Source organism: Aethalodelphis obliquidens, unplaced genomic scaffold (genome assembly GCF_003676395.1).
Source record: "Aethalodelphis obliquidens isolate GAN/ISIS:26980383/991018 unplaced genomic scaffold, ASM367639v1 scaffold21, whole genome shotgun sequence".
NCBI classification, from domain to species: domain Eukaryota; kingdom Metazoa; phylum Chordata; class Mammalia; order Artiodactyla; family Delphinidae; genus Aethalodelphis; species Aethalodelphis obliquidens.
The window spans coordinates 6563394-6577949 of record NW_020837965.1 but is presented as its reverse complement, the minus strand read 5'-3'; the positions used below and the strand labels follow the sequence as shown (position 1 = coordinate 6577949).

At 36.1% G+C, this 14556-nt stretch overlaps 1 protein-coding gene across 5 annotated transcripts in view; it reads left to right on the top strand.

Moving 5' to 3' along the window:
* Positions 1 to 14556, top strand: part of CEP128 (centrosomal protein 128) — a 438638-nt gene that overhangs the window by 46413 nt on the left and 377669 nt on the right. For 3 of the 5 annotated variants that reach the window (XM_027120216.1, XM_027120215.1, XM_027120218.1), the window contains 2 exons: positions 942 to 1019; positions 3728 to 3800. In XM_027120216.1, coding sequence (XP_026976017.1) covers positions 942 to 1019; positions 3728 to 3800 — 151 coding nt within the window. The remainder of the gene's footprint in view (positions 1 to 941; positions 1020 to 3727; positions 3801 to 14556) is intronic. The other 2 variants (XM_027120217.1, XM_027120219.1) reach the window with 1 other exon arrangement.

Below are 14556 nucleotides of genomic sequence, written 5' to 3'. Positions count from 1 at the left end.
GGGGTGAATTATTAGAAGAATAAAATAGGTTCTATAATTGACATGTTTACATGAATTTCCAAAAAAAAGTGCTATGTTTTTATACTAGTATTTTAAAGTATATTCATAGAACAGTTCAAAACCCTTTGAATTTACAATGTATCATGACTCAGTGTTAGACAAATTAATTTCATATTTTTAAGAACATTTTATTTCATGCTGGCATTATGGAGAGATATGTTGCAAGACCTTAGTAAAGAGGTAGATTTGCAAATACATTGGGGAGAGAGACCCATTGATCGACATTGGAGCAAATAGAAGCATAATGTGGAATTTGTCAGTGGACATGAGCCATTGTAGAATCTGACATTTTATCTTTCAGTTGAAATCTTCAAAAGCTAGTTGTTTATGTCTGCCCAGTTTTTGCAATTTTGTCAATTCTGGGTATTCCCTAAGAGGTATCACTTTATTTAAGATTTCTTCACTGTCTTCATTTTCATCATCAGTGGTGACAGGTGACTTTCATTTAGAGACCATATTTTTCAAGGAATAAACATTTATACCATCTCAAAAGTCATAATCTATATACAGCAATGATTAGAGAACAAAAAAGGTGAATTGAAATTCGTTCACTTGCTAGGTTCACTTGCTAACTCGTACTCGAGCTAATGAAATCATTCCACATGACAGTTTTGTGTTGCTATAGCAAAAAGAGTCAAAGCTGTAAATGTTAAATCTGAATATCAACTATAGTCTGCATAACTTATCTGCTTCTGTATGAGGAAGGCAGGAAATTTAGTAATAAGAATAAAAGACCTTGCTGTTACCATTATTACTACTACCACCAGTAAATATTATTGAACACTTATTTCATGTCAGGTAGAATTAGGTTTAATTCTCACGACAGTTCTAATGAAGTGGTAATTATTATTTTTCCCATTTTTTTTTTGTTGTGGAAACAGGGCACAGAGAGATGAAGTAACTCAGCTTGTTGGAGATCAAAGGAGGGATGTGGTGGAGTCAGAATTCAAATCTAGGCAGTAAGGCCCCAGAGTGTCTGCTCTTTACCACTTATAGTACACTGTGGTTCAAGATCATTTTCACATGTAGCTGATATGAATAAGGCATTTAAATTCCTGAATTTTAAACTATATTATTGAGCTGTGTTATTAATCTTTTAAATGGCAAGGGTTAGTTAATTTAATACTTAGGTATTTATTTCTGACAAGTTGATAAACTCAACAGAATGGCATTAATATTCTAATACAGTATGTTCTTGGAATGGCTTTATTATGTAGCTTTTCCACATTTGAAGGAAGGGTATAAATTAAGCATTAGGAACATGAGTTTCAGAAAGTAGTTGTCCTGTAGGAAGATACAGGGGAAGTTGCAGGGATGGTTTTGTTGACTAGTTTAAATGGTCATTTGGACATGCAGTGGTGGACTGGGAATCTTCTGATCCATGGGCTGGTACCATCTGGTAATAGTTTGTGTGACCTAGGGGCATATGTAAGACAGAGAAATTTTATTAGAGCCAAAATAAGAGTCAGTTTTCTTCTGAATCTTGGTGGCTTAACTTTGTGGATGAGGAAGATTTAGGATCCAGTTCTGCTTTACTTAGACCACAATTCTTAATTCATGTTTATAAAAATTCTGGGTAGGAAGCTGTTAGGTTTAACTTCCTACATGATTCAGAAAGGTTGATACTCTCATTTACTTACTAATTTTTAATATTTTTCATGACATTTATTGCAAAAGGTACATAAATAATAAGAGTACACTTATTATTTATAATAATAAGTGTACTTATTATTGTAAGTAAACTTTTAGAAAGCAAACTTTTAGAAAGGATTATATAAAGTTAACTGAGAACTCACCTATTTTGGATGCCATATGAAAAATTGATTAGAGGAGGGTGAACTAGAAGACTGTTGCATTAGCATGAGAGATGATGGCTTGACCAGGATTATGGTAAGGGAGAGATGAACAGGGATGTTTCAAGTTTTTTTTTGAGAACAGAGAGCTAGGATTTGGCAATGGCTTGGTTATGAGGGGTAAGAGAGAATAAACCAAGGATGACTCTCAGATTTCTGACTTGAGTAACTGAATAGATGGTAAATCCACTTCCTGAAATATGGAAGACTGGTGGGGGTAGGTGAGGCATAGAAATTAAGAGTTTGGCCTTGGATATGTTAGGTTTCAGATGCCAGTGAGACATCCAAGTGGGAATGTAAAATATGCAGCCAGATATTTACTCTGGAACTCAAAGGAGACGTCTCCATTAGAGAGAGAAATTTAAGTGTGGTAAGCATATAGAAGTGGTATTTGGAGTTATGGAAATGGATGATATCTAGAGAGAAACTGTAGGGAGAACATCAAGGACAGAGCTGAATGCCCAGGAGTTCCAATATTTAGAAGTCATATAAAAAGAGGAGCTGGCTTGAGAAGAAAGAGCTAGTGAGGTATGGGAAATCCAGCAGCACATGGAATCACAAAAGCCAAGAAAGAAGTACAAGTAAAGACTTTCTCAGAGATCTAAAGACTTAGAAAGTTGACCGTTTAAGGTAACTTCTTTCTGAGGAAATTACTAAGGGCATATGAGTAAAATAAAATGGCAACCAAGAAAAAGGAAGATATAGGTTATAAGAAATAGTAAAACTAACCCGAGACTTCAGTGAAAGTAATTTCCAGCATGATAGCCATATAGCAGGCCCAGAAAGTAATCACTGAATTCGAGCAGGAAGTAAGTGTCCTTTGAGAAGGATGTAGTCAAGAAGAATGGAGTAGATTCTTAGTAGATGATTGAGTAATAAGTGGGAGAAAAACATCAATGATGTGATAATAAGGCCCGTGTAAGGCCAAAAGGTAACGGAAAACTCTAGAAAAAAAAAAAGCACAGGAAAGTTAGTGATCCAACTAGGAATCTGACAAAAATGTGAGCATGATAGAATGTAAGCAAAAAGCATTAATTCTCTATGATGGAGTAATTCATAATGGGTATAAATGTATTAAGTTACACAGGTAACCAATAGAAGAACTGAAAATAGTAATAAATTTATCTGAAATTGAAGAAGAGTGTGAGTTAAATATTTCAAAACAGAGTTGAAAATATCTCGAGTTGAAAATGATGGAGATAGCCTGCAAAAGAATTGAGAACGTATTAGTCGAGCATGGTTGCCAGGGGGGGTTGGAACCAGATAAGTGTGAGAGAGAAAGGGCTTTGCTTTTCTTTATACGTTTTCCTGTACGATTTGGTTATTTATCATGTGTGTTATTAATTTGATGGGAAAAAGGTAATGGGAGATAAATGAGTGAGGACAGAGTTTGTATAGCACACTCAGATGTAATTTGATTATGAATTCCTGGAGAGGATGTGAGATCAAGAGTTTTGTCCTCCTTACCTCTTTCATTCTTCTTAATTTAAAATGGGAGCTATTTCAGTGTGTTTGTTTATTGAAGGTGATCTAGTATAGCATTGTTTCTCTAAGTGTAGTCCCCAGATTGTCAGTATCAGCATCACCTAGGAATTTGTAGGGATGTACGTTCTTGGGCTCCATTGTGTATCTACTGATAGATACTGTGTTTGTACCAAGTCCTCCAGGTGTTTCATAGGTTTGCTAACGTCTAAGAACCACTGCAGCAGAGTATTATGTAATAACATATTATGATGTTGTAAATTTCACGAATTATGTATATTTTCTCAAATAGCCAACTTAAAAAAATACTCTGTTTTTTGTTACGTGCCTAGGTCCGATGCTGAAACAAAAAGGGCTTTGGAAGAACTGACTGAAAAACTTAATGAAACCCAAAAACAAGAAGTGGTGAGAACTCTTTATTTATAGAAAGTTTTATTTCATACACAGGTGGTAGAGTGATTGAGCTGGTTGTAGTCACAGTGAAGTTTACTAGATTTTAACTTTTTGGGTAGTATATGCCATTTTGTCTAAAAATATGTTCTTGCACCTTTTATAAAATATTCATGAATTTTAGGTATTTAAGTTTGAAATATTTATAGTGGTAGTATATTAGAGATAGAATTAATTTTTAGAGTTATGAATATTTGAAAGAGATTTAAAATTTTATTGACTCAGTGATATTGTGGTTTTTATTAAATGATATTTGAGAAATACAGAATTTTTTGGTAGTGACTCTGTAACACTCCCCATTAAGTATTTTCAGGTCATCTCACAGAAGTGTGTAATCAGCATTGCTGCAAAGAGCTCCTTGCTCTCTGTTTTTTGTTTGACGTGGTGTTGATTGAAAAAACCCCCTAATTCTCGAGTTTTATTATCTCAAACTCAGATTGTTGACACTCATTATTTATTTATTTATTTTTTGCGGTACGTGGGCCTCTCACTGTTGTGGCCTCTCCCGTTGCGGAGCAACAGGCTCCGGATGCTCAGGCTCAGCGGCCATGGCTCATGGGCGCAGCCACTCCGCGGCATGTGGGATCTTCCCGGACCAGGGCACGAACCTGTGTCGCCTGCATCGGCAGGCGGACTCTCAACCACTGTGCCACCAGGGAAGCCCGACACTCATTATTAAGTGATTGCTTTTTATCAAATCACTATTCCTGATGGAATTAAAATAAAAATGAAGTACATACATTGTCCGTTTCTTTGCATCATCAGGTTGTTTTTTTCCTTTTTTTAGGAGAAAAATATCATCAGAAATTGTCACTAAACTGTTGCAAACTTATCCACTTCAGGAGTAATTGTGTATTCATTCATTTACCACAAAAACGTTGTTTTTGTAAGGCAAGGGATAGTAGCAGAATTTTCTTAACTTGTTTTATTAAAATTGAGAGTTTCCTAATAAAAGCAGATAATTTTTCTCCAGTTGTACTTTTTCTCCAGATGTTACTGTGTTTACAGTTTCTTACATAGATGTGCTGAATTTATTTTGGAGTTTGAATTTATTGGCCACATATGCTAAGATATGGATATGTTCTATTTTTAAAGAGATCAACTTATTTTCTCTTATTTTTAATTTAAAAAGTTTGGAGATACAATGTACTTATAGAAAAGTACATGTATTATTATATAGCCTGATGAATTATTACAAGGTGAGCACACCCATGAAACCACCACCCAGATCTAGAAATAGAACATTGCCAGTGCACAAGAAGCCTCCTTATTCCCCCTCCCAATCACTAATTTCTCCTTTTCTGACCACTATTTTGACTTTTAAACCTATAGATTAATTTTGCCTGTTTTGAACTTTTTATATAAATGGAACCATGTAGGGCATTTTTTTTGTGTCTGACTTCTTTTGCTGATCACGATTGTGATATTTCTGGGTGATGTGTCATGTACTTGCAGTTTGTTCATTTTTTATTGCTCCTTAGTATTGCATCGTATGGATATACTGCAATATATTTTAACATTTTATGATAGGTATTTGAATTATTTCAAATTGTGGGCTGTTACACATAATCTACTGCTACCAATCTTATTGTTTTAGTGCACGTGTTTGCATTTCTGTTGGTATGTAACATGGAGTGCAATTGTTAGGTGCCTTCCAATTTAGTAGATACTGATAAACAGGTGTCCAAAGTGGCTTCACTAATTTACACTCTTTAGCAGCATATGAGAAATTGTGTTGCTTTTCAAAGACTTGGTATTATTAGTCTTTCATTAGTAGCCATTATGTTCGGTGCTTACAGTATCTCAGCATGGTTTTATTGGCATTTTCATGATTACTAATGATGATGAGCATCTTTTCGTATGTTTGTCGGCTATTGGCTAGTTTCTTTTTTGAAATGCCAGTTTGCTTCTTTTGCCCGCTTTTTTTACTGGCTTGATTGTCTTTTTGTTATTGATTTGTGGGAGGTTTTTATACATTTAGTATACAAGCACTTTGTCAGTTATCCGTATTGCAAATATTGTCTCCTATTCTACAGCTGCTGCTTCTTATTTTTAAAACTCTCTTAATGGAACCTTTTGTTAAAATTTAATTTAGTTCATTTTCCATCTTTTCTTTTGTGGTTAGTGCTTTTTTGACCTATTTGAGAAATTGTTCCCTATCTTAAGATCATCAAAATATTCCCTTATATAATCTGCTAGAAGGATAGTGTTTTACCTTTCACATTAAGATCTAGTATGTACTTGGAATTGATATTTGTTTCTGGTGTGAAGTAGAGGTCATACATTTTATATGGATATCCAATTGATTCAGTTTCATTTACTACGCTTTCTCCACTACTTTACAGTTCTGTCTTGGTCATAAATCAGATGTTCATATGTGCGGGCATCTGTTACTGGACTCTTCATTCAGTCATCTAGTTAATACATCTATCCCAGTGCGCATATCACACTGTCTTGATTACTGTTGCTTTCTGATAAGTTGTAATATGGTAGAGTAAGTCCTTTTACTTTGTTTTTCAAGCTTGTCTTGTTTGTTTTTTACTCTTTGCATTTCTGTTTACGTTTTAGAATCAATATGAAATTGTTTAAAAGCCTGCTGCGATCTTGATTGGATTACATTGTTTCTGTAGGTCAACTTGGAGAGAATACAAATATTTACATATTGAGTTTTCCAATTATGAACAGCAAATCCCTCCAATAATTTTTTATAGTTTTTTATCCAGACGTCTTATATTTAATACATTGTTTATAAGATTTATGCCTTGGAGTTGATATTTTTATGCTATTTTATAGAGTAACATTTAACATTTGAAAAATATAATTATCCTTGTTTTTCATTTGGAGGATCTACCCTATTACATTTAATGTAAATATTGATTTAGTTTGTATAAATCTACCATCTTAACTATTTGCTTTCTATTGGTTCCACCTCTGTTGTAATTTTTTCTTCTGTCCTTTGGATTTATTAGTTTTCATTTTTCCATTTTTCATATTTATTATCTTGCTAATTGTACCTTATTTTTAAATTCTTTTTAATGTAGGGATTAAATGTAGGGATTAGAACATGCATCCTTGATTTATTAAATCTAGTATAAATTAGCACTTTTAGCTCTTCCTAGCAAGTACAAGGATCTAAGAAACTCTAACTCCATTAACCTCATTCTCCACTTTTCTTTTACTATCATGTATTTTAATTCTATGTTTAATCGAGCCACACAAGACATCACTATTATTATTTTATACAGTAATTGTTCATTTAGATTTACCCTTATATTTATTCTTCTTTGTTTCGCATTTCTTTGTATGTTCTTTATTCCTTTCTACATCCCTGAGATTCCATGTATGCCTTAGGAACATACTGTAAAATTTCCTTTAGAGTGAATCTGCATATACCTGATAGAATTCCATTTAGAATTTTATTTAGAGTGGGTCTTTTGGTGACAGATCCTCTCTATGTTCATTTTTATAATTTTTTTTTGAGGTACGCGGGCCTCTCACTGTTGTGGCCTCTCCTGTTGCGGAGCACAGGCTCCGGACGCACAGGCTCAGCGGCCATGGCTCACGGGCCCAGCCACTCCGCGGCATGTGGGATCTTCCCAGACTGGGGCACGAACCTGTGTCCCTTGCATCGGCAGGCAGACTCTCAACCACTGCGCCACCAGGGAAGCCCCATTTTTATAATTTTTAAAATTTGTTTCTCCATTTGGAATGTTTTCTTCTGACTTTTCGTTTAGTCCCTTTCTTCAGCTGAATCAAATCTATTAAAACCACCCACTGGTTTTTATTTTCAGTTATTACATATTTCGTTTCTAGAATTTTTATTTCTTTTCTTTTTACTTTGTAGTTCTAATCCTCAATCTGTGTATCTGTTTCTCATAACTCCATCATCTGGATCTTCTATAGGTCTGTTTCTATTATGTCTTATTTTCCTGGGATTTTGATCGCATTGTTTTTGCCTTCTGTTTACTTTTGATTGTCTAGTTATTTTTGATGACAGAAACTATTTCATTCTCTTCAAAGTAAACTTGCATAGATAATTTGATCATTACTATGTATGAAAGGACATGTTTCCTTTTGGTTACAGATTAGATTGGGGCCATAGCACTCATGAATTACCTTATCATTTATTGTTGAGACATTTCAGTGTTAAACTTTCGTGCCAGGTTTCAACTATTTCTGATTCATCCTTCCTGCTAGTGTATAGTCCTTCAGGATTCCAGCCCACAGGCTGGGTTGTGGGGATGGAGAAGTTTAACCTGGGAACCCCTTTCCTGGGAAGGACTCTCAACTTGTTTTTCTTCTTTAACCCTATGCATCTGTTGAAAATCTATTCAGCTTCTCAGTGTCTCTGCTGCCTTTTCTGAAATGGGCTGATATTTGAGAGAGAAAGGATAGGGTTTCTTTTTTCTCTTGCATCTTGGTCTCATATGTCTTTATCTCTTTAGCTTTCCAATGCCTTAAAACAGATATTTAAAGTATTATTTCTTGCTATTTAAGTTATTTTCAGTGGAAGGATTGGTCTGAATTATCTAGTCTGTCATTTTTAGAAGTGAAACTCCCTGAATCTTTTTATATCTATCAGATTCCATTACTATGTTTGTGATTCTTAATGCACCTGTATGAGGCTTCTGTTACTTGCTACATAGGTATACAACTCGTGAGCATGCTTGTATCAAGGGCTTTGATCCAAACTCAGATATCTTCAATGTTCTGCTGAGATCCTTATAGATCTGACTAAGCCGTGGACATATCCAGTGGTCATGCTGGTTTTTGACATTGTTAGATAGACGGGATAGTTTGAGTTTGGGGAGTTTGAAATGCTAATTTGCATAATGCACATTACATTTTGTAAGTTTCACCTTTTGCCATTTTTACAAGAGAACCTGAGCTACTTCATTTATATTTCTTTCATATAGCAAGTAAAATTAGCAAGTACTGTCTATATAGTCTAGAGTGTTAATGTGGGTCTAAAATATAACCACTGAGTTCAGTCTTAGCAGCTGAATTCAAAGAAAGCCTGAGTTCTCTCATCATTACTGTGCATCAAGAATTATCCCATATCAGATAAAAGCTGTGATTGCACAGCTCTTCCATAGATGTCATACCTCACTAGTGCTCAGTTCTTTGGTGTAATTCGTTTATACAACTTGCTTGTTTACTCAACTCTCCGGTGGGCCCAGCTCATCAGGGCACATCTTTTTATGTTGTCAAAACCTGGAAAATCATACACACCTAACTGTGCACTTGGTTGAATTGTTCATCTGCTAGTTCCTCGCATCAAGTTGTGATGTTACACCTTGTTTTGTGCTTTCTGTAATTTGCTTTCAAAGTAGGGTTGTCTCATAACTGTACAGAGAGCATGTCAAACCTCACATGGGTGTATGTAGTTCTGATTAAGAAACAATTGCCTAATGCAAAACTTAAAAATAATATTGTGGAATTTTAGAAGGTCTTCTGAAGGCCACATGGTGTTTACTTTCAATCTGTGCAAGGCTTAGTATAGATATTGTGACTCACTTATTCCAACTGAAGTCAACATTTACATTTTATAACTGTTTGACATATTGTGAATTCATGATAGCATGTTGTCAGGGAAGATGCAGTTTTGTTGTTAGAGCATTAAACTTCTCAGAGGCTGCAGCTGTGTTCCCCCCTCCAGGTTTAAGTTTAAAATAAAATTACCAAAGTGATGCACATTCACTGCGGCAAACTTTTAAATATTGTACAAATATATAAAGAAAAATGAATGACTGCTCCTATCTCCCACCAATTTCACTTTCTTTTGGTAACTCCTGTTAATCAGAATTATTGTGCATTATTCTGAGATTGCAGTTGTTTATCATGCATTTTCTCAGTAACTGAAATACATCTTGAAAGTTTATAGAACACATTTTTCTTTGAGGGCCAAAAAGTATTCCTATCAAACACGCCAAGATTTAATTTGTTAATCCTTTGGGAATCATAATTTTGTTTGTTCTTTTTTCAAACTGCCCATTGGAAGGGAGATATTATTTATAGCATGATGCTATGGAAAATGTTTTCTGTTAACAGTTGTGATAATAAACAATATTTTGTGCGCCTCATACCACAGGGGAAATTTTAGTCTATTAGTTGTCTAGGCTTTACCCGCTTGAGTGTGATATGAGTGCATATTAAGTTTGATTATTTATGGAAGAAAAAGACAATTTTTGTAGGAGGGTCACTATTTAAATTAAAAATGTAAACGTGGATCCAGCTACTTCTGGAAGAGTTGATCATAAATTGACTCTAAAAACTTTCTCAACACTGTGTTTAGTCAGATAGTTATTGCACAGATTACAACAGCAGGATAAGTAACAAATACTTACTGGAATGGATTTTTTTTTTTTTTTGCGGTACGCGGGCGTCTCGCTGTTGTGGCCTCTCCCATTGCGGAGCACAGGCTCCGGACGCGCAGCCTCAGCGGCCGTGGCGCACGGGCCCAGCCGCTCTGCGGCATGTGGGATCTTCCCGGACCGGGGCACGAACCCGTGTCCCCTGCATCGGCAGGCGGACTCTCAACCACTGCGCCACCAGGGAAGCCCTGGAATGTATTTTAAACCAGCAGATATTATTAAAGATCTGAGGAATCAACATATTGAAAAGCCAGAATACAATCCTATAAACAGAATGCTTTTGCTTTTGTTTCACCTCCTTTCATTAAATGCTAACTTTAAAGGTATTCTAATTTTTATTCTGTTATTTTGCTATTTTAATTTATTTAATAAATATATTTATTTATTTTTGGCTGTGTTGGGTCTCCGTTGCTGCATGCAAGCTCTCTCTGGTTGCGGCGAGTGGGGACCACTCTTCCGCCACAGTGCATGGGCCTGTCGTTGCGGAGCACTGGCTCTAGGCATGCGGCTTCAGTAGTTGCAGCACGTGGGCTCAGTAGTTGTGGCTTGTGGGCTGCAGAGCTCAGGCCCGGGAGCTGCAGCATGTGGGCTCAGTATTTGTGGCTTGTGGGCTGCAGAGCTCAGGCCCGGGAGCTGTAGCGCATGGGCTTAGTTGCTCTGCGGCATGTAGTATCTTCCCGGGCCAGAGCTTGAACCCATGTCCCCTGCATTGGGAGACGGATTCTCAACCACTGCGCCACCAGGGAAGTCCCTATTTTGCTACTTTTATGAGTAAATTTAGAGATTCAGGACTTTTTGATATCTTAGTAGTAAATTTGATTGATTGGTACGTACTCTGATAAAAACGAATTTTTTAGTATTGGGTGATGTTGTTAATATTTTTCCCTTAGGTCTTACAAATAGAAAGTAAGTGTGAGGAGGCAATAATAAATGCAGTCCTTAAAATAATTTTTATTATTGGGAATTATCTTATCATTCAAAAGTTGCAAATATATGCTGTGTCCTTAGGTACAAAGTCCATGCCATTCTGTTTAGAACTGTTTTTACTTGCTCTTGCTTTGGTCTTCCCTGTCTCAGGAAAGGGCATCACAATCCATCCAGTGGTCACCTAGGATTCACTCCACATCTTTTTCTACATACCACACTTCCAATCCATTATCCAATCTTGTCCTTTTTATTTCTGAAATCTTGCTCAATTCCATCTGTATCTGCTTAATACTTCTGTTCAGTCACTTTTTTTGAGTTCACTGCAGTAGACTGCATTGAACTTGGTCTCTTACCTCCTACAATTGCCCATATCTGTGCTGACAGTTACCAAGTGATTTTTACTTTTTATTTTATTTTATTATTTTTCATTTTATTTTTTATGTTTTGGCTGCGCCACACAGACTTTGGGATTTTAGTTCCCTGACCAGGGATTGAACCTGGGCCCTCAGAAGTGAGAGCGCAGAGTCCTAACCACTGGCCTGCCACGGAATTCCCCCAAGTGATTTTTAAAAATTGTCATCACAGTGAATTACTCCTATGCTTTTTAAAATCCTACCTGAGCTTTTTCTTTTTCAAATTCCTTAGCATAGCCTATACTGCCTGCATTATCTGGCTTTTTCTATGTTCCTTGAATTTGCCAAATTCATTCCTACCTTACGGTCTTTGCACTGGCTTCACTTTTATTTCCCCAGTTTTTTGCATGGCTAGCTCCCTTTTGTCATTCAAGGCTCCTGTTGAATGTCACTACCCTGAGAGAGGCCTCTCCTGCTCTCCCTTTTTTGTTATTTAATTGTTAGCAGTTAGCCTAATAAACACACTGTTCTGTATATTGCCTTTTTCACTTAATGTATTTTTGAGATTTGAGATTGTTCCATATTAGCCTCTCATGAGCTTCCTAATTCCTTTTTTTTTAAATATTTAAAGCATTCTATTGAATGAATATCCCAAAATTTATTTAACCAGTCTTATATTGATGGACATTTCGGTGGTTTAAATCTTTTCTTTTATACACAGCACTGCAATTATTGATCTTGTACATGTACCATTTTTCACATGGGAAATTAAATTGGTAGAATAAATTTCTAGAAGTGGATTTACAAGGTTAAAGTCTATGAGCATTTGTAATTTGTTACATACTGCTCAATTTTATAATTAGTATTTTAAATGTCTTCTTTTTAATACTTTCATCTGAGAATTAGCATTTATCTTATTCTTTTCCAAAAAAGGATGAAAAGTGGCTTACCTTAAAATTATAATATGTGTGTTGAAGTTATGTTAGTTCTCATCGGCCTGTTGTATTGAGTTTCTTCTTTCCTTTAGTATCAGATCTGCATCTTCCTTCCCTTATCAGCCCTCTCCACACCCCTGGCAGTTTTATCTAGGCATGTGATTACTCAGGTAGAGATGACATGTCTCAGTTTTCCTGTGTGGCTAAGTCGTGACCATGTGACTAAGTGTGAGTAAAAGTGGTACATGCAACTTCTGGGTTGTCTTCTTGTAACAAAGCCACTTGTCTGAGACTTTCTTTCTCCTTATGTGGGTTGAAATGGGGATGTAGCACTAACCCAGCTTAAACCAGGCAGGTGAGGATAACTACCTAGGGGTGGTGGAACAAGAGATGGAAGAAACCTGGACCTCTGAATGACCTTAGGGAGCAGAGTGGCCTGCCAGCTTGTCCTGCTTTCTTCTGGGCTGTAAGATGAGAGAGCATGCATGTAATACTAATCTTATTTTAGCTGATGTATGTTTGATCTTTTTGAGAGAGCCTAGACTGTACCCTAACTGATACAGAATGTAATGTAGACATAGACGAGAAAGAATAGATAAAGAGAAAACTGGAGTTATAGAAATGTGTATTTTAGGTCTTTGGCTGTTGCTGACTTAGTTGGAGTTGGGTAAATCAGTGTATTAGCAGTAGGAAAAGGAAAGTACTTTGAGCATATTGATCTGTCTGGATGATTGGGTCGATAAAGATAATTTGGTGGCCTTACAGGCCACCAGATTATAATTCTACCACTGTTGAAATTCATAAAATACTTCCTGTGTTTATTCATTTTCAATCATGCTAGTTTGTGTATCTGTTTTATTTTTCCTCAATACTGACTAGCTATAGTGCCTATTCATTTTATTATAGTTTTCTATATTATAGTTTTCTGAAACAGAGCAGGATATGACTATTTTCCCATGTTCCGATGGTTGTATAAGGCAGTAGTTGTATTTGCTTAGCATTTTGCCTTCCACTAAGTGCTTCTCTTTGTCAGTTAAGATCAGTTTCAGCCGTAAATAACTGAAAACCCCAAATAATAGTGATTGGGAAAAAAAGACTAAGTTATTTCTCTCCTGTGGGAAAGTCTTAAGTAGGGAGTTCAGGGTTCCACATGGTGTGTACTGATCTACAGTATATAATAGTTTCAGGCTCTTCCTGTCATGCTCTTTTTGTTTTTCCTGCTGTTATGGTCTCAAATTTATGGTCGGAGATGGCAGCATCTGTGTACTAGGCAGCAAGACAGAGGAAGGAATGAGTATGAGAGCAAAAGGCGCCTATGCGCTATCCTTTATGGATAATTTCTTGAAGTTGTCACAACACTTATGCATGTATCCCATTTACCAAAATTTAAGTCACATGGCCAGCTAGCAGCTGAAGAGGCCAGAAAATGTATTGATTATATTTTGTAGCCACCTGTCTAGTTAAAATTCCTTTACCATGGAAGAAATGGGGAGCTGTAATAGTTTGAAATGGAGAACAAAATTCTATGAAATGGATAGACATTTTGTGGATGGAGTGGAGAATATATATATATTTTTCTTCATCAGACTCTTTATTTCTTGGGTGAGGATTTATTTGAAAACCAATTTAAAATTGCATTAGTCATTTATGGCTGCATAACAAATCTCCCCAAACTCAGTGGCTTAAAACTTTTATTATTTCACAGTTTCTGTGGGTTAGGAATGCAGGCGTGGCTTAGCTGGGTTGTTTGGCTCTGGGTCTCTCACAGGCTGCAGTCATCTCAAGCCTTGACTAGAATGGATCTGCTTCCTCGCTCATTCAGTTCCTTGTAGGTTAATGGACTGAAGCATCAAGCATCATGACCTGTTGGTCAGAGGCCTCTTTTGTTTCTTTGACACATGGTTTCTCCAAAGAGCATCTCACAACATGGCAGCTTGCTTCATTAGAGCAAGCAAGTGAGAAGGCAAGAGAGAACATGCTAGCAGGATTGAAAGTTAGAATTTTTATAACCTAATCATGGAAGTAACATCTCATCACTGAGATGTTAATATTTAAAAATAAATATTAATTGTTATCCCATTATCAACAGGGAATTATTTTAATCAATTACAGAGAACTATGC